The 21,570-nt window shown below is 40.2% G+C and overlaps 1 protein-coding gene across 4 annotated transcripts in view; it reads left to right on the forward strand.

Moving 5' to 3' along the window:
• Positions 1-474: 474 nt before the first annotated feature.
• Positions 475-21,570, forward strand: part of LOC124775065 (uncharacterized protein CG7065-like) — a 71,030-nt gene continuing 49,934 nt past the window's right edge. For 2 of the 4 annotated variants that reach the window (XM_047249866.1, XM_047249864.1), the window contains exons 1-3: positions 475-579; positions 9,300-9,406; positions 9,698-9,859. In XM_047249866.1, coding sequence (XP_047105822.1) covers positions 9,749-9,859 — 111 coding nt within the window. In that variant the 5' untranslated portion in view covers positions 475-579; positions 9,300-9,406; positions 9,698-9,748. The remainder of the gene's footprint in view (positions 580-9,299; positions 9,407-9,697; positions 9,860-21,570) is intronic. The other 2 variants (XM_047249865.1, XM_047249867.1) reach the window with 2 other exon arrangements.

Here is a 21,570-nt window from a genome sequence, read left to right on the forward strand (position 1 = left end):
TGTTTTGTTTGCGTGTATTTATATATATGTAGGCCTAAATTATCTTGTTTCCACTTTCAAATTAATTATTCGAAAATGTTAGCTTCTCATATTAAGAGATATCATTTGCAGTTCTCAATAGTTCGTATTTTTGCTTTAAATATCTACTCTAAGTTAGTAAGTTTTATTTATTTATTCTATTCATATGTATATTTCGTAGATAATTTTTGCGTGTGAGACCCTATGACGTGGAAAAACTCAAAAAATATATAAATGGAAATTAAGTAGAACATGTAATTTGTATTTTATTCGTCTCGTAACGTACACTGTAACATAAACAACTGCAGGGAAAACAAAAATGTGACTACTGCTAAAGATATGTGATTCAAGTACAAGCGGAGTTCGTCTATGCTGTAATTCAATGGAAGCTGGATTATAAATTTCTTGGATGGACAAGATGCTAAGACCTTTGGTTTTTATCTTTCTGGGGATAGTCACAGTTGAAGAATCGATATTGTTGTTGGTGGTAGTTGTTTAATCGGTGGTTGTAACTGTTTACAAAAAGTTAGTGTAGTTACGGAAGAAGGAATGTTTGACGAGGTAAGTTTCGTGCCTCTGAAAATTACAAAATGTTTTCTGCAACGAGCACATAGTAGATGTTTGGTGATGTTTTCATTTTCGTTTTTTTTCCGAAGAGAAAAGCGCTTTACCGATTCGGATCGTCGTTATGCGTGGATGTGGCGGAATAATCTGTTCTTGTAGATAGCTATCGACTTAATACATTTCGTCGTAGTTGCGAGCATTATATCGCCTGTTTCGGGAAATACAGTTGTGATGATATTACTTTATTTACAGAATGTACCAATGTGTTGCGAAATGTTAATGGTATGTGCTATGCGGCTGGCGATGCGCATGTCTTCGTTCCCCGATGATTGACACCTTAGCAACAACAACCGCTTATTGTGGTTTTTTATGTGTGTTTACAAATTTCTTCACAGTCTTAAGTGTTAAAGAAAATTTATGCTGTTTGATGCTAGGTAGACTCGTCTGATGATTTTATTGCGAATACTTCGTCTGCAATCTGCGTAATTTGTGTTTCTGTTTATCAACATCAGAGTAAATACTCTGTTCAATGTTGATAAACAGTAACGCCCATCACACAGTGTGGTAGTGTTTCAAACGGGTGATGTTAAATATATTTGGAGTATTTGGAAAAACGGTACCATGTATGATGCTTACTTTCTGCCGCTGACACCGATGCAATAGAAAATATCGCGTTTCGCATATGGCATCGCTTCCTGTTTTTTGATCCACTTACGACATGGTGTCTTAATCTGCTATATTCTGTTTGAAAGTATTCATCTCCCCCTCTTTGTTAATGTGCATATAAAGTAGGCTACATTGAATTTTTGTAGTCTGTGGATCCCTCTGCGTTTCGCTTGTTATAATTGTTCACATGTGTATGACATTTTTTTTTTGTTTTTTTAAAAAAAACTGAACAAGTTCGCCAAGTATTTGTAGCAGTTCCACCTGTTACAACATATAACATTTTTTGACCACTTGTAAAATTAATATATAACATGTTGAAATGAAAATTTAGTGTAACACAGTAGGCTGTTTATAGCTTATGTGACAGAACGACATATTGTATTTTCAAGTACTGTACTGTAATTGGTCAGCGCCTTTCGCCAAAAGATTTCATTGTTTAATAGTGGTGTGCTGTTTATTTTGAACCTATGATGGCTTACAACTACACTTACATTGTTTTCATATAAAGAAGATACATAACTATTACACTGACAGAAAACTTTCAGCTGATGCCAATCATAGCAGTAATTTTGACAGTGCCTGTTGAATACTGGAAACTTATACACAGGTGATTTACATACATGGAATATGTGGCGTGTAATGACAATAGTGAATAAAAGTTAGTTAATCATATTTCAGTTTGTTGATGTTGTTATCTCTTCTTTGTGTACAAACATGTCTAAAATTGATGATCTAAAATTGATGACGGCCATCCTTTTTTTTATTTTATTTGAAATTTCAAGATCATTTAACACTATTTGAAATGAAATAACGATTTTTGCCTTTGTGGGCAACATTTTATGATTCAACAATCTTGACTACATGTGCACAGTCGTCCCAAAGCTCAAACATTGGTTGTAATCTTCTTGTCTCTATTAATTTTTGTCTTCATACCCTGTTTTTGTTTATTTACAATGTTGTTTTTCTATTTTTTCACAACAAACTGTGGATATTAAAGAACTTACATGTAGCAGTATTTTACCAGAAACACTCTGAATGACTTTTCTAACTCAGTACAGCAACAGCTTCAAATGTATCGTTATTTAAATAAAGCTATCCCTCTGTAGCTAGATGTTATTTGTTGGAATAGCTTTTTGCGTTCTCATTTGGTTCATGAATTCAAATTGGTCATTAGCGTGTGCGAATGAATGTATATACAGGGTTTATTTTACTTTCACTGCATTTGCTATGACGTAAGGTTTCATAATATCAACTGTCGCTAATAGCTCTTTCTTGTGGATAAGCATGTTTGTTTATTAGTGGCATGTGTTTCACCTGGCAAGATTCGGGCCCAGTCTTAATCAGACAGCATTAGTTATTTAACATTACTGTGTACATTGTATATATGTTCATAGTGATGATGATGATGATGATGATTGATATAACATTGAATATATGGAATTTTGGAAATGGGCTAAAGTTACTTATTGGACATGCCTCCCCCTGAAATCTTGGTTGTGGTGACAGACTGACCTGTAGCAGAGCCCAAGGTTTAAGTCAAATGGAAAGGCATCACAGAGAGATGTACAACGAGTGCAGAAGTAATCAGAAGTGGAGAAGTTGATTGAGTAATAATAGGATGAGGTTAGCAGCTGAGATGGAAAGACAAAACATAAATAGACAGTAATGCGAAATACATCAGTATTGTTGACAATTTGACACATACTGGTTCACTGTCCAACAAAAGGAAAATAGCTTGCATGTACTGAGATGGAAGGTATGCCAATGATAGCAGGTGCTATCTCTTGGGCTCGACAGAAGCGTCCGATCCCACGCGTCGGCTTTGACCCGTGACGTATGGGTGTTGTCATGTGTGACGTCATGACGGTGCGGAGTTTGATTTGTGAGTGTGGCGTGTTTGTAGATGTCGTCGTGTTGTGGTTTGTTGCGCTCTCTGGTGGTATGTTCAGGGTTTTCGTTTGTGTGGTGTAATGGGCTCAGTTTGCTTTTGCTCATTATCCAGAATTGCTCGAGTGTCGGCTGTGTTTGTAGTGGAATTCATTTCAGTGAGTCAACGATTTTGTGTCAGGGTTAATTTAGTGTTGTTTGCTATACATCATGTGGTAATTTTAGTAAAATTAATCGGATAAAATTAAGTGCGCAGGTCAGTGGAAGTGTTCGCTCCCAACGTGTGGCTGTGCATGTTGATATTGGTATCGGGAGATGTTTTTGAGCTATATAGGCCAAGGGAAGTGTTTGATCCTAATTTATGGGATCGGGAGCTGCAGTTGAGCTATATAGGTCAAGGGAAGTGTCCGATTCCAGATGGTATTGTGTTTAGTGGTATTTGGGGAGCTTTGTGATGTCGGTTTTTTCGTCGTTTTGTATGGGGGTGGGTGTCTAAATTTGTTTGTATTTAGTTTGCCCCCACTTAAAAACACCCCATTTCCCGCGCTTGTCCCGTTAGTGTCATTAGGTTTTATGAGGAAAGTGTGTGTGTTTTTTTTTTTTTCGATGTATTTTCGTCCTCATAATGTGTACGTACAGACTTTATATGCGCCATATTGGAATCGTGGTTTATGGTCGTATTCACCATATTTGTGACGTCATGGGTCAAAGCAGACGGGCGGGATCGGACGCTTCCGTATTTCCATCTCTTGAATGCATAGTGATTTTGTATAGACACAGATTGCTGGGCAGTTTGTTCCAGTGCTGTATGGCTGAAATCAAGAAAGAGATCACAAAAGACTTTGTTACCTCTGGGTACAACCAAGATGATCAGGGTGTCCCATGTGGTGTTGCAGTTACAGAATGAAGATAGGTATTTGATGTATGGGGAGAGATACTGAGGACATCAGTGACTAACAAGTTGATGAAGAAAACTGTGTGTGTGTGTGTGTGTGTGTGTGTGTGTGTGTGTGTGTGTGTACGCGTGCGGAGAGAAAGAGATCGGGGGGGGGGGGGGTGCTTATCCTTGGCACAGCAACTCAGAGTGCAGGAACGACTGATGTGATAAAACAGCTGATTAGTATGGGTGTAGTTTATGCAACTGTCATGCTGTGTGGAATTATCACACAGTGTGCTCTGTTGAGCCATGACATTTGTGTAAAATTTTGGCTGGACTACGGCACTTTTTGTTGTGTGGTAGGTGGAAATTATCTAAATTTTTTATTGTTTGAGAGAGAGATTTCGTGGATGGTGTGGCAGTTCGTTCTTGGCAATGGCAGGAGAGCACCATCATTCCTGTGCTTAAATCTGGGAGGAACCCGCTTGATGTCCATAGCTATCGGCCCATCAGCCTCACCAACATTCTCCGTAAGCTGCTGGAATGTATGGTGTGTCGGCAGTTTGGTTGGGTCCTGGAGTCACATGGCCTACTGGCTAAATGTCAGGGCGGCTTCTTCCAGGGTTGCTCTACTACTGATAATCTTGTGTCCCTTGAGTCTGTCAAGAACAAACTTTTCCAGATGCCAGCACCTGGTTGCCATCTTTTTTTGATTTATGAAAAGTGCATGACATGACCTGAGGCCCGCTGTCGATTTTTATCCACAATTTCCTGTTGCTTCATACTTCCCTTGTCCAAGTTGGTGCCTCCCATAGTTCTCCCCATATCCAGGAGAATGGGGTCCCACAGGGCTCCGTATTGAGTGTATCTCCATTTCTAGTGGCCATTAATGGTCTAGCACCTGCTGTAGGGCCTCGATGGCTGATGGTCACGTTGGCTTTGCCTATGTTCATGGACTCCTTCCCAGATGGCTGCAGTGTTTTCACTGCAGAGCTGGCGGTCATATCTCATGCTCATTATCCGCTCATGCCCAGTCGAGACATTTCTCTTGTGTACTGACTCCTTTAGCAGCCTACAAGGTATCAACGAGTGCTACCCTTGTCATTATTTGGTACTGACCATCCAGGAGTCCATCTATGCCCTGGAATGGTCCAGTGGTGTTTGTCTGGACCCCAGGTCATGTCGGAATCCCAGGCAACAAACTTGCCGACAGGCTATGCGGAAACCGCTTATGGAGATCGGCTTCTCTGAAACTAGCCTGTGTTCTGTATAATGCCATGAGGTTTTGCGGCTTTGGGAGGCTTAATGGCTTAACCTCAGTACACACAACAAGCTGCATGCCATTAAGGAAACTACGAATGTGTGGAAGACCTCCATGCGTGCCTCTCGCAGGGATTCTGTCAGCTCTGCATTGGCCATATGTGGCTGATGCATGGCTGCCTACTCTGTCGCGAGGACCCACCTTGGTGTCGCTGTGGCTCACGAATGATGGTCATCTATCTCTTGCTGGACTGCCCACTTTTAACTGCTCTTTGGCGGACTTTTAACCATCCCAGCACCCTACTTTCGGTGTTGGGCGACAGTGCCTCAACAGCAGCTTTAGTTCTACGTTTTATTCATGAGGGTGAGTTTTATCATTTGTCCCTGTGTGTCCCCCACCCTAGTGCTTTCAGGATGGAGGTTTTAATGTGTTGCAGAGCTGCTGGTTTTTCCTTCTTATCCTCATGGTCAGTCAGCCTTGGTAACCTGCTTTCTTGTTTTAACCTCTTCTACCTGTTTCTTGCGTCTTTGTGGTTTTCTTGTCCCCTTTTGTCCATTTAAGTGTTCATTGCCCTTCAGTCCTTGTTGTGGTTTTTCCTTTCATTCTGTTTTGTGGTGTAAGTATCATTGTCTTATTCTTACCCTTGTGGCATTGTTTCCTTTGGAGCAAAGGACCGATGACCTCGTAATTTGGTCCCTTCCCCCTTCTTTTAAACCAACCAACCAATCATGTTCTACAGAGTGTCAACATGTGGCCTTGGCATGCTCAGTCGCCAGATCTGTCTCCAGTCAAGCACATAATAGGCCGTCATTGGACGAGAACTCCATCGTCATCCACGTACAGCATTAACTGTCCCTATATTAACAGGCTAAATGCAATAGACATGGAACTCCATCCCACAAACTGACATCTGGCACCTGTACAACACAGTGCATGCACAGTTGCATGCTTGCATTCAACATTCTGGCGATTACCACAGATTATTAATGTACCAGCACTTCACATTTGCAATGGCGTGTCTTGCCGTTGAATTAACCTCTGAATTTTAAGGATGCAAATGCGCATGGGGTCAGTGGGAGTTGGTGACATGCCCCCATACTGCTGAAGTGAGATTGTGAGATCGTGTGTGGTGGTGTTCATAGAAATACGTATACAGTGAGAGTTGATCCATGGAAGGCTGAATTTATGTAAAGTTGTGTTCAGATTGGTGTGGTGATTTATATTGAAGCTACTATGGTGATGCAGGACGGCTACTCATAATGTCAGAGCAGGCAGGGGTTCAGAGTCTGGAGAAGAGTGCAGGGTGAAGTTCGGTGATTGTGAGACTGAGTAGCTAGGGAGATGTATGTATAACACACAATGAAATTGGACTCAGAATTGTAGAGAGAGTCTGTCCTTATTGTCGATCAGAAGTTAATCAATTTGTACTTGGGATAATGAAATGGCTTTGTGAACTTACCAATGCCTGTTACTATGTAATATTAGCCACTTCACAGGAAAAGTCTGGAAGGCGGAATTCCTCCAAAATGATTAAGAAGAATGTTTCAAGGAGGAGAGAAGCCTCGCACAATGTTACCTAGACAAATGTATTCCTGAAATTTCATTACCGTACATTAATTCTCTTTCCTTGTGGTAATTTTTTTCCCTCAGTGTATATTAGTGTGTGGCATGTGATGTGGTTCATCAAGAACTATAATACTCATTTTGTTAGTATGGAAGACTGTTTATAAATTCTCTCTGAAGGAGGAATATTAATTGCAGGTCTACATTTGTGTCATGATAATCCAACTTTCGGTGGTTTAGGTATATTTTGTGTCATGACTTTCATTGTCGTGACAATAAATCTGTAGCTGCAAGATTGTCTCATTTCTCTTCATGTATTTGACAGTGAACAACTGTTTGTCCGTCTGGTCCTGCAGCTTTTTTTTGGTTTTAGAACACACAGTGCTACTCCAGATTTTGTTTTTGTTTTGGACTGTTAGGTAATTTTTGGGAGCTTTGTTTCTTCCTCTTCTTTGTTTGCTTTTGTTCTGTGATGCTATCCCTTCTTTTGTACAGATGTGCTAAATATTCATTTTCAATTTTGGCTGCTTTCATTTGGTTAGCATAAGATTTTCATGTTTGTCTTTTATTATCTGTGATTTTTATCAGCAATTTGTGTTGCAGTTATTCAGTCTGTTTGTTTATTACTTCATTTCGTAGCTATTTTTCTAAACAAACAGGCTGTTGCAGTGAGTTACATGTGTCTTTCACCTATTGTTCCTTGGTTTCTTTTTTTATTTATTTTTTTCAGGGGGGTTACTCTATTTAGTCTACCTTAATTATCTGTTATGTTCATGCATATGTGAGCAATTCGGATAACTGCTTTGTCGTAGAGTGAAGACTCCTTTCATGGCCACAAATGAAATAGCTCTGCATATCATCTGAGTGGTTCTAGTATGGCAGTTGAGCATAGGGTAGACAAGGTGTGCAACAGCAATATTTCTGAAACTTCCTGGCAGATTAAAACACTCCGCTGCAGAGTGAAAATCTCATTCTGGAAACATTCCTCAAGCTGTGGCTAAGCCATGTCTCCGCAGTATCCTTTCTTTCACGAGTGCTAGTTCTCCAGGTTCGCATTAGAGCTTCTGTAAAGTTTGGAAGGTAGGAGACGAGATACTGGCAGAAGTAAAGCTGTGAGGACGGGGTGTGAGTCTTGCTTGGGTAGCTCAATGGTAGAGCACTTGCCGCGAAAGGCAAAGGTCCCGAATTCGAGTCTCGGCCTGGCACACAGTTTTACTCTGCCAGGAGGTTTCATATCAGCGCACACTCCGCAGCAGAGTGAAAATCTCATTCTGGAAGCAATATTTCTATTTTCACCAGAGGCTGGATGTCTATTGCATGGAACATACTATCAAAGAGGTCATACTGACGTAACGTTTTTTGTGTGCCATCATCTCAGTGATGTATTGTGGTTACCTTGATTTGGAGAAACCCACCACTCTCAGATTTATCTGTCAGGCTCTGCAACAAATTGATGTTGTCTGATCTTGCTGACATTTATTGAAAGATGGGAATACTAGGTAGATATGTTTCAATGCAGCGACTCATAATTCAGAACTAGACAGTAGTTGGGTGAGCAGCTTTACTATTCAGAGGAACCTCTTCGCTATGTAGTACAGCTTTTATGTATATCCCTTTTCTCTCTCCTTATGCCACAGAGATTGTCTGAGTCTTGAAATGCTGTCATTGGTTGCTTGCGGCAAAAGAAGTTTGTCTCAGCGTATGTATGACAGTATACATTGGAACAAGCTAAGTGAGTACGAGTGCCCTATTGGACAGTGTTGGAACACCCTGCACTAGGTATTTAGACAAAGACTTTAATGAATTTGCTACTGAAAATTTTCAAGCAAATGAAGAAAAAGCACCAACTAAATTTATCAGTAACTTCAAGATACTACTGATTTGAAGTAAAGTGGTTAAACTGAAATGGTAGTTTTTGTCACTTGACTTACTGTTTCCTGCAATGAACTTTGAGAACCTTCATGACTGCCGAGTTATAGTTATGAACCCATAAAGCATCTACAGTATGGCATTATTACTGTTTAGCGTAGAAAATAAAAAAAAAAATATGGATACAGATTCTAGAATTCATTGCTATGGTTTATTCCTTATGTAGTATACGCTAAATGACATGACCAATCACATTGCAAATTGTTCTTTCTCTACAGTTTATTACTGTGCTGCTGTTATTTTACATGATATTTAATATGTTGATTATGTGTTATTCAGTTAATTGTGTGTTAGTGAATATATTGATTACTGTGAGCTGTATTTTGTTGCCTTTTGCATTGTTAAATAAAAATATGTTCAGCTTTTATGGAAGTCATTGTCTCTCAAGTAGAGTCTGTGTCAGTTGATAAAACCATATGAAATTTAAACATGATGACAATCAAAAGAATCAGAATTTATACGCGAGATTGAATTACAATTGACAACTTTTCTTTATATCTGTGGATGTAATCTACACGAACTGTGTGCTACAAGGAACGAATAAATTCTGTTTATGGAGTGAAATACAGAGTTTGAGGAATTACATGAAGACATTGGAGGAGCAGAAGATGCCTCAGAACTTTACTCCCATCGCAAAAGTGGTAAGTTTTAGATGCTGTGTGTGTGGTTGTACATCCCTTTTTATAAATGAATATGATTGTTACAACGTGACAAGTTTAGTAATAGTTATTTTTGTGTGTGTGTGTGTGTGTGTGTGTGTGTGCGGGCGCGGGCGTACACACGCTTTTGTGTGTGTGTGTGTGTGTGTGTGTGTGCGCGCGCGCGTGCATGTTTAATAGAGAGAGAGAGATTATACCCTAAGTGGAACATTATTTGTACATACTTCTAATTTACTATTTCCAGAGTAGTATAACTACTACATTTTTTTCCAGTGTAACCAAGAAACTCCAGAATCTCATTAATTTGGACTGGCACCATATAACATGGAAGGTTATGCACGTATCAACCAGTCACATGAAGATTTTGATGATTTAAATATAGAAAGAAGATTTTCTGTTGGTGGCCGGCAGTTGGACATACATGAAAAAGAACGGGTATGGGGGACAAAAGAGATTTTTGTTATACTGTCCAGACTCAAATTCATGTTTGCATATAACTTTTGGAATTCGAACAGGTTTATCTTCTCTTACAGCATGGTACAAATAGCTTAAGCACTACTCTAATGTGGCAGTCTTTGTACATGCAAAATTTCTTGGGTAACCTTTTCCATCATCACACCTATAGAGCATGCCACACAGCTATCCAGTATATAACTTTGATATTTGTTCCTGGCATGGAACACAGACACAGCTCGTGGATACCTGGCAACATTTTCTTCCCAGATGGTCCTTCCAATTAGGACAACTGTCTCCGATTGTCACTTTATTTTCATTAATGATGTTCTGTACTTGTTACATACTGTTAAAGCAGAATAAAACCTTATCAGTAACAGCAAGTATTTCCCTTCGCTAGTTAGTGTCATTTCTTCCAAATACATATTTAGTGTGTTGAACAAGAGAGATATCACTAATAATCGGTTGGATGATTATGGAAGAGAGCAATGAAAATGGAACAGGTACAACAGGAGAAAATGAGTTAAAGAGTTAGAGAGTTATTGAGAGGGATAATGAAAGTACCCCAGTCACAGTAGATGGCATCATGTTCTGAAGAAATGAGGAATGCTGTTGCATAGGTAATAAAATGTTGATGTCATCAGAAATTTTAATTTACTAATTTCGTGTTAAAATAGAAAAGATAAAATTTCTTATCAAACCCAGAGTGACTTGCCCAGGAATGCTGGAGTCTTATCAGTGAAAAGTATGTTGCTATGTTTAGTAAAATGTTTTTGTTTAGCAGAACTACTTTCAATTTTATTTTCAAATCTAATGATGGAAACTCCAGGTTGCAATATCAACAGTATTAGAAAAGGATAGATTACTACTCACCGTAAAAATGATCCATTGAGTTGCAGACAGGCACAATGAAAAAACTGACACATTATAGCATTTGGCCAAAGCCATCTTCAGCAGTTAAAACACACACACACACACACACACACACACACACACATGCACACACACACACACAAACACACATTCTCACAAGCAAGCACATCTCACACGCAAATGACTTTTGCCACTGACCAAACAGCTCCAACCGGAATGCATCTGTCATGTGGGAATAGAAATCTGGAGTGGGGCAGGAAAGGTGGAGGGATGAGAGGGTATGGGTGGGGGGAGGATGGTACTGTCTGGCGGAATGTGCAGGGGCTAGAGACTACAAGGTGCAGTGTCTGGAGGTGGGATGTCGGGGAAAAAATGGGGAGTGGAAAAGGAGGAGAACAGAAAAGGAGAGGAGCAGGGAAGTGGAAGGGATAGGCAGCTACATCGGCAGAGGATGGCTCATGAAGAGGGTGAGAGAATGTGAAAAGGGAAGAGGTGATAGGATGAAGGGATGGAAACTGTCGCGTGGAGGGTGGGGGGAAAGTAGGTTACTGTAGGCTGAGACCAGGATGATTTTGCGAGTGGAGAATGTGTTTTAAGGATAACTCCCATCTGCTTAGTTCAGAAAATCTGGTGGTAGAGGGGAGGATCCATTGACCTGGGGTTGTGCAGCAGCCATTGAAATCAAGTGTATTATTTTCAGTGTCATGTTGTGCCATGGGGTGGTCTGTTTTGCTCTTGGCCACAGTTTTGTGTTGGCTGTTCATTCTTGTGGACAGCTGGTTGGTAGTTATACCAATATAAACAGCTGTGCAATGCTTGCAGCATAGTTGGCTTACAACATGGCCGGTTTCACAGTTGGCCCAGCCTCTGATGGGGTAAGATAAGCCTGTTACAGGACTGTAGTAGTAAGTGCTGGGTGGGTGCATTGGGCAGGTCTTACACCTAGGTCTTCCACAGGGATATGATCCCTGTGGCAAGGGGTTGGGATTGGGTGGGGCATAGGGATGGACAAGAATGTTGCGGAGGTTGAGTTTGCTACAGAACACCACTTCAGGATAGGTGAGAAGAATCTTGGTTAGGATGTCCTTCATTTCAGGGAATGATGAAAGATGTGGTTCAGTTGTTTCAGTCTGAGGTGATATTGGTTGATGAAGAGGGACACTCTTTTGTAGCTGGCTCTCGGGGTTGATGGGATTATTGTGATGTTTGGGGAAATGGCGTGGGAAATTTTTTTGATGACCAGGTCCAAGGGAGAGTGCATGTCTGTGAAAACCTTGATGAGAGCTTCAGCATATTGGGAAAGGGAGTTCTTGTCACCGCAGATATGCTATCTCCAGGTGGCAAGTCTGCATGAGAGGGGTGGAAGGGATGGCAGCGGTCCAAATGTAGTTACTGTTGGTGGTTATAATGTGGATGGATCCATCAAAGTGGAGAAGGTCAACTTCTAGGAAAGTGGAATGCTGGGCTAAGGAGGACCAGGTGATGCTGGTGGGAGGAATGATGTCTGAAGTTGTGAAGGAATGAGGATAGTGTCTTGGCCCTGAGTCCAGATCATGAAGATATCATCAATGAACCTGAACAAACCAGGTGTTTTGGGCCTTGGGAGACTAGGAAGGTTTCCTCTAGATAAACAGGTTGGCGTAGGAGTGTGCCATGCAGGTGACCATGACTGTGCTACAGATTTGTTTGTATACCTTGCCTTCAGAGGAGAGTAGTTGTGTGTTAGGATAAATTTATTAAGGTTTTGAGGAATGGGGTGGGTTTCGAATGTGAAGAACATTGGGAAAGGTAGTGTTCATTTGTGGCAAGACCATGGGCATGAGGGATGTTGGTACATAGGAAAGTGGCATCAGCAGTGAGCAGTAGGGAACCAGGAGGTAAAGGGATGGGGTTGGTGGAGAGGTGATGAACGGAGTGGTTGCTATCTTAGACATTGGGGGCCCAATTACGGGCAATTGATTGGAGGTGTTGGTCAATGAGGGCCGAAAATCTTTCATTGGGGGCACAATAACCACCTAAAGTGGGGTGTCCATGATTGTTGGGTTTGTGAATTTTGGGGAGCACACACAGAAGTTGGGTGTCATAGGGGTGAGGAGGGAAATGGATTCAGGGGAGAGGTTCTAGAAGGGCGTAAGGCTTTAATCAGGGATTAGAGGTTATGTAGAACTTCCGGGGTGGGTTCACTGTGACCAAGTTTATAGGTGGACGAGTCAGATAGATGGTAGTCACTGCGACTCATCACGACAGTGGTGGAGCCTTTGTCTGCAGGGAAGATGATTAGCTCAGGATCTGTTTTGAGACTTTATGCCTGTCCTTTCCTCTACTGAAAGGTTGGTATTCTTAGGATGGGACCTGAGGAAGGATGGTGCAGCCAAGTTGGAGGTAAGGAATTCCTGGGAGATGACCTAGACGTAACTAGAGGTGTGTGTGTGTGTGTGTGTGTGTGTGTGTGTGTGTGTGTGTGTGTGTGTGTGTGTGTGTTGGGGGTCAGTGGATTCACTTTGGTTGGAGGGACTGGTAGCAAAGAATTGGGATTGGAAGAAGAGTAGTAGGTATTTGACATGTTCAGCTTGGTTAAATATGTGTGTAGGCTGAAGGTGAGGCCTTTGGATAAAACTGAAACTACTGTGGGGTTGAGGATTTGGTGGAAAGGTTAACAACAGTGTTCCAGGATTGTTCAGGCTTTGGATTTGGAGTGTTGGGAGGGAGTTTTGTAGGGAATGTCAGCAAGTGGGAAAACTTATGGAGGTAATGTTGGAATGCTCTTCCGGATGCTGGAGAGCAAGAGATTCAGTTTCAGAGAATGCTGTGTGTGTGTGTCAGGTGTACTTGCTTCTGTGTGTGTGTGTGGGGGGGGTCGTGCGTGCAACCTTTTTTTTTTTAAGAAGGCTTTGGCCAAAAGCTATAATGTGTAACAGTCCTTCCGTTGTGCCAGTCTGCAAAACTGCTACCTTTCAGTAAAGAAAAGGACACTTGATGTGTCATATTTACGGTGAGTAGCAATCTAATCCTTTTCCTAATATCATGTTCAAAACTCTACTCACTTTTCTTCTGCCCTCCCCATTCCCTCGCTTCTTCCTCTGCCCTCTAGCCCCACCTCTCCCTCTGCGCTCTTGGCCCGCCCCTCCCTCTATGCTCTTGGCCCACCTCTCCCACTACACTCGTGGCCACCCCTCCCTCTACGCTCTTGGCCTGCCTCTCCTGCTATGTTCCTGTTCAGCTTCTTGCTCTTGACTGATCCCACATCCTCCACCCACCTTCTTGCCCCAGGCTCCTCACCCCTCCCTCCCTCCCTTCCTCTCTCTCTCTCTCTCTCTCTCTCTCTCTCTCTCTCTGCTCTCTTCTTCCTCCCCCCTCCCCCTCTGCCCTCATGTATCACCCCTCAATGTCCTTCTACCCCTCCATATCTAAATTACTATTGCTTAAATGTTCATAGTGCACTGTCCAAGTTGCAGGTTGCCTATCTAAGAACTATCAGGGCCAATAAAAATTTACTTTTAAATATCTCACATACTCGTTTTGGTAAAGGTTTAACATATTAAGACAAACAATTAGAGGCTTTGAAAATGTCATGAGGCAGTGTAATACGTGGCACACCGGTTACCCTGACTATATTCACTCAGTATTTGAAGATGGGACCATTTAGCAACTTCCAAGAAACTTTAAACATAATTTGAAATATTTTCTAAGCGTTTTTTGCTTACATGCTTAACGTCAAATATTTAACACACATTAACTCATGGGCCATTCCATGCTAAGTGGTCTAATTTCAAAAAACTTCCCCCATGACCATCACGGATTTTGCAACAGGAAAAATGGGAAGAAATTGGGCAGATTCAGCCTACAGAAAAGTCAAAACATCCTTTGGTGAAATTAAAAGCAAGGGTTTCAATGTTAAGAGTGCAGAAGGAATTCCATTGTTAAGTGTAGAGGAGAGAGAGCAGGTTGATGGAAAGAGTGCAGTGTAATTGCGCTGTACATTAGGGCGAGGAACTGTCTGGTGATGTGAGGAAGAAGTAGTACAAGTTGGTTTGGCAGACGTAGGGAATATATTATTACTGCCCGACTTTCAAAGACCTTTGAAAGACTTGTAGTCAAATAAGGCAGATGGTATAGATAGCATTCTTTCAGAATTTTTAAAATGCCAACTAAAGTATTTAAATTAGTGTGTAGAATCTGAGAGACACATGGCATGAGAATTTCAGAAGAATATCATCCACAGAATCCTGAAGATAGTAAGGGTAGAGAAGTTCAAGTATTATCACACACAAAGCCTAACAACTCACTTGTCCAATTTGCTGGCAAGAATAGAAAAGAAAACTGAGGATTTGTTAGGCATGAGCAGTTTGGCCTTAGGGAAGGTAAAGGCATCAGAGGAACAGTTAACACTTAATAATGGAAGCAAGACTTAAGATAATTTCAGATAGGATTGACCAGGAATTGTACCAAAGACTTATATATTTTTAATATGACACTTTACCACTGAGCCCTAGAAAAAATGTTTGGCAATGTAAAATGGTGCTAGATGTATGGGCAGTACATAGTATGTATAAGAACCTAGAAAGAACAGTAAGTGTGGAAGACTAAGAAGATAGAGCTGTGATTGAAAACAATTTAGTCTGTACATTGAAGAGGCTGTGATGGAAATAAAAGAAAGGCTCATGACTTAGATTAAAATTCATGGTGAAACAATATTGGTTATTAGATTTGTTGATGTCTTTGCTGTCCTCAGTGAAAGTCAGGGAAGAATGCAAGGCTTGTCGAGTGGATTGAACAGTGTACCGAGCAATGAATATGAATTGAGAGTAAATGAAAGAAAGATGTAATGAGGAGTAGCAGAAATGAGATTAGTAATAAAATTAACATCAGAATCGGGAACCACAAAATATACCAAGTGAATGAATACTGTAATCTTGGAGCAAAATGAGAAATGATAATCAAAGCAAGGACGACATAAAAAGACTAGCATAAGCAAAGAGAACATTCCTGATCAAGACTAGTTGTATGATATTACCTTAATTTAAGGAAGAAATTTCTGAGAATGTACATTTCAAACACACCATTGAATGGAAGGGAATTACCGACTATGAGAAAACCGTGGTCTTAATTTGAGGAAGAAATTTCTGAGAATGTACATTTTGAACACAACATTGTATGGAAGGGAATTACCAACTGTGAGAAAACTGTGAAAGAAGAGAATCAAAGCATTTGAGATCTGGTGTAATAGAAGGATGTCTGCAGAATTTACAAGAAGAAGAACACGTGGAACCCATTAACAAGAAGAAGAAGAAGAGAGAGAGAGTGTGATAGGACATATATTAATGCATCAGGAAATAATTTCCATGTTGTTATATGGAGCTGTGGAGAGTAAAGGGAAGACAGAGATTGTAATATAGCCAACAAGTAACTCAGGATGTAGTATATCCATGCAGCTCAGAGATGAAGAAGTTGACACAGGAGAAGAAGTTGTGATGGACTGCGTCAAACTTGTCAGAGAAATTATGACTGACGGAAAAAAATGTTTTGGTAAAGCAACTCATTACCGTTGTATGATTTTAATGATTGATTTTGTTGATATTGGGGTCTAGTTCTGACAATAGAATGATGGCTGGTAATAATTGCAGAGAGACATTTATATGTTCATATAATGGTGTAGAATTCCAGGGCTGGAGTCCATTTCAATATATTTCATGTTATGATGTGATAAAACTACCGACATATTGGCTTTGGCTACCATTGTGGGATACCTTCATCTGGATAGGCTATCTGCAGTGGTTGTCAAAATCATGTTATCAGATTATGACAGGGTCGCACGTCCAGAAGAGTTTTATTGAAATTTGTACCTGTGGATTTGTTGATGTAGCAGAACACTTGATTTATGTGGGTTGCCACTGCATTTCTTGTTTCATTGATGAGCTTAGGTAGTTGAGAAAAGGAAATTGTAGAAATTTCTTCATGGCAGATTTCATAAATGCAACCTGTATTGTCACTAAATATTATCTTCCTGGTTTCTGTAACTTGTCAGTGGATTCTGTTGTCATTAGGCTGCTAACTGTGTAGTTAGTGAAAATTTATATTCAGTTGATACTAAGAAGGTTCGGGTGGAATGCAAATATTAAGAGCAAAGGTAGCCAGTCAGTGTGTAGTTGACGCATTGAGAGCTGGATAGGCAAAAGAGCTGATTGAAAATACTGCTGAACTTTAGTGCAATGCCTTTCCTCTGAGCTAACTAGTATGAAACATGCAGAAGGTTGCATATCAGTCATATCCCGTCAGCACGAGTATGTTCTATTTTATTGTGTGCGCGCACGCACACACACACACACACACACACACACACACACACACACACACCTATAAAGCATTCATGTCATGTATCAGCTATGCTTTAATTGTTGCTCAACCATTTATGTGAGTATAACCAAGATCTTTGAAATGTGGTTGTTGTAATGTTGCATTATCTATAATATGATGGTTTGGGGTGGCAGTTCTTCAGTTTCTACATTTGTGTTCTGGAAGCCACCATGTGCTTTGTTGTAGAGGGTACATGTCGTTTTTGTTGTTGTCATGGCCACTGCCCCTGAAGACTGGGCTAATGCAGCTTTCCATGCTATCTTTTTTTCTACAAGTGTCTTATCTTGCACAACTACTGCATCATACATTCATTTTAACCTAGTTCCAGTATTCAGGCCTTGGCCCACCATTACAATTTTCACCGCCTGCAACCCCCCACTCCGCACCCCATCCCTCCATTACTAAATAGATGATTTCTTGATCTGCATCTACATCTGTACTTTGCAAACCCCTATGAAGTGAATGACAGAGGGTACATTCTATTGTATCATTTATTAGGATGTCTTCGCATTCCATTCGCGTATGGAATGTGGGAAGAATGATTGTTTCAGTGCCTCTTTGTGTGCCATAATTAATCTAATTCTGCCTTCACAATCCATATGTGAGGGATACGTAAGGGGTTGTGGTATATTCGTAGAGTCTTCATTTAAAACTGGTTTTTGAAACTTTGTAAGTAGGTTTTCTTCAGATAGTTTACATCTGTCTCCAAGAGTCTGCCAATTCAGTTTCTTCAGAATCTCTGTGACACTCTCCCACGGGTCAGACAAACATATGACCATTTGTGTTGCCCTTTTTTTGTATATGTTCAATACCTCTGTTAGTACTATTTGGTACAGGACCCACACATTTGAGCAGTATTCTAGAATAGGTCACATGATTGATTTTTAAGCAATTTCCTTTGTAAACTGATTGCACTTCCCCAGTATTAACCAATAAACTGAAGTCTGCCTCCTGCATTACCCACTTCTGAGCCAGTGTGATCACTCCATTTCATATCTCTCAATATGAGTCCTATCTTTTCAACACCCATGTTACATAGACTCCTTTCTCACCTCTGCCCCCCCCCCCCCCCTTTTTTTTTTTGAACTGTTCATAAAATTCACCTGTTTTGTCCATATAACATAGTAGTCTGTTCTATTACTCACTTTTACAACATTTTTGGCTTCTACATCCCTATACTTCAATCTTTGAATGTACTGTAATCAACTGAAAAAAGCTCCTGTCGGAGCACAGAAATGGCAAATATGCCCCTTTTTAAAAGACTCCTATTAAAAAAAAATTGGGGAACCAGCTGCCTCAATTCTCATTCTGCCTTCCTCACCAAAAATTTTGCCATGGGAATATATTCACACTCTTTTAACACAGAATATTCTAACTCCTTTTAAGCAGTCGCTTTACAGTAAAACCTTGCTACTCAGCATCTCCCTCTCACTATGTATGTCTTGTTTTTCTCACATTGTCTCGTACTGTCACTCTCTTCATCCCTTTCTCTTGCTGTTCCTTACCACACCCTCCTTTGCTGCCAGTTTCACTTTCCCTCTGCCATTGCATATATATATATATATATATATATATATATATATATATATATATATATATCTCTTTCTTTCTTTCTCTTCAACCACCATTGTCTTCTTTGCACACATGTCTTCTTTCCCCTAGACTGGGTAATTTTATATGTGGGTATAGAGGATGGGTAAAGTGGGTAAATTTTTTCATGTTAAATTTCGTTGGTGTGAGGTGTCCAGACCCCACAAGCCTACCTATGGTCTCCACTCAACTCACATTTTCACTGTCTTCTCTCTCTTTTGCTCCCACTACTTTGTACCATTCCATCTCTGTTTTTATTTTACGGCCATTGCTTCTAACTGACCATCACTATCTCCTCTCTCTTTGGCTTCCACTGCACTTGTCTTCATAACCCCCCCCCCCCCCCCCACTCCTCTTTCTCTTTCATTGTCACTTCGTCTCTCCCATCAGCATTATCTTTTCTCTCACAATGGCACTGTCAACACTCTCTTCCACAGTCAGTTCACTCTGCTACTCTCTTTTAGCATATAAGTGTGAATATGCTTGCATGCCAAAATTTCTGGTGAGGAGAGTGGGAGGAGGATTGAGGCAGAGTCCAAACAGGAGCATATTCATCATTTTTGTCCTCTGTCAGGAGCGTTTTTCAGCTGGTTCCCTTCTTTTCCCTGTTGCAGCACGGTGTGCTGCTTATATAAAACGGATTCTATGGATAAGTTTGACAGTTTCTTTATATACTTTGACACATATAATGGAAAATTCAGGATGGAATGTTACAAAGCTCACTTTCTGACAGTCTTTTTGTTGTGCCTCTGTGCGACTCAGCATCTCCGCTATATGGTGAGTGGCAACCATCCTTTTCATAATAATCACACATACAAATAACAGATAAATGTGCACAATATAATGTTAACGCAGAATAGTCTCCTATAAAATGCAAGTTCATTTTACACTACTTTACATGAAAATGAAAACATTTTTAGGTTACCCCTGCAATATACAGGAAGATGCAGAGTTTGATTTACAAGTACAAAGAATTTCATGTGACAAAACAACTATTTGTGAGGCGCTTAGCTGCCGGGTGGCACCATTGAATAATTTCTGGGCAAGACAGCTTGAATTGTCATGAAGTGCCCATTATACAGAGACGAGCCTCGTAAAGTTTTACTGGTGAAAAAATGGTGACCAAAAACAACAGTGTGACAACTTCAGAAAAATTGCAATGACTACGGAAATCTTCCCATGTGTTAACTATGTCAGTTAAATCCAAATTTATGCCTCAGACCGTATATTATTTGTGTAAGTATGGTAACTTTGAACCTCTGGATCTTAGGTAACAGATTATGATATTGAAAAAATTTCGACGTTCTGTAAGAACATACCTTTAAGAACATTTGGTAAAAATTTCGATTATTTGTCACAAATAGAAATTATAGAAGTGGCTATCCCCACAATTGTTACTTTTGGCACCTAAAAACCGTTTTTCAGGCTTTTCTGAGGAACCGTCCATGAAGAAATAATTTTTTTATAAGCTTTCTAGGGCCCATCATAGACCATGCCTAATGCAGAAGAAGCAGCCAATTTGCCCAGGCTGGAGAAGGTGTGTAATGTTTAAAATTTGGTACTGTACTTAATAGCTACAGTATGCCCATTCTTGTGTTAGGTATATAAATGATCGCTAGGCTAAGGGCAGTGTTGTGCATGGACCAGTGTAAGATTTATTTGTTTAGAGCTTCTTGGGTATTACATTGTGTTTGTGTCTTTGGATCGACATATAGTCGTAAAAGTCACATATCTCTGAAAAACTATCTTTGTACAGCTATGAAATCTCACTCTTGTTGTGTGGACTATATGTTTTGTATTGAGTTATCTGATGACGCCCTAGGAAGCCAAAAGCTGGTTCGTAATGAACTATTAAATAAATGTTATTGTGGAACATCAGTATGTATATTCAGGCTTTTAATATCATATTTTATTATCAATTTTCAAACTTATTCTCACACTACCCGCCGTTTCCATTTTGTACTCACCGCACCAGAAGCCCAGTTGTTTCTGCCACTGCACTTCATTAATTCCAACTCACTTAACTAATACATTCCCTTCTTAAATTCTTGAGCCTACTTACTTGATTGAGGGATCCCAACATTCTGCGCTCCGACCCCTATTATGATGGTCTTGTTGTTCCTGATGATGACATACTGCTAAGTAGTCTCTGACTGGAGATCCAACTGGGAAGCTAATTTATCTTTGGAATACCTTACCCAATCATCATTTAACAATAAAGTAGAGCTGCATGCTCTTTGGAAGAAAAAACTGTTGTAGTTTCTCCTTGCTTTCAGCCATTTGCAGTACCATTATAGCCGGATCATGTTGGCAAATGTTACAGGACCAGATCAGTGAATCATCCTCTGCAACTACTGCAATGGCCGTTGCTCCTCTTCATGGAACTACATCTTAAGCTGGGTTCTCCACTGATACCCCTTCATTGCAGTTGCACGTACAGCAAGCCATTGAATCACACAAGCTACCCCACCCCACTTCACGAAGTCCATGGTTCACGGCCCATTTAACATTATGAAATATTATTGTATTGCAATGCTAATATTAATTATAAAATGAAATATAAACATTAATTTTAAGGATTTATGTGAAGATAATCTTTAATGGAGCAGTAGCAGTCACCCAACAGAAAGTTTTTTTAATTCAATATTGAATTCCAACAATTTTGATATGCTCTTGCAGATTATTGAATAGACATTTACCAGTGTATCTGACCCCTTTCTGACCCAACATTAATCCGTTGATGTCCTTATAGACAATGCTTTTGGTTCCATTGTTATTTCCGTCATTTGCAGTATTTTTTGAAGAAAGTGATATATTGACATGTTCCTTTATTCAAAAAATATCGTCACCATTAGTTGAGTTTGCGCAAAAATAAT

The sequence above is a fragment of the Schistocerca piceifrons genome, chromosome 2 (assembly GCF_021461385.2).
Source record: "Schistocerca piceifrons isolate TAMUIC-IGC-003096 chromosome 2, iqSchPice1.1, whole genome shotgun sequence".
NCBI classification, from domain to species: Eukaryota; Metazoa; Arthropoda; class Insecta; order Orthoptera; family Acrididae; genus Schistocerca; species Schistocerca piceifrons.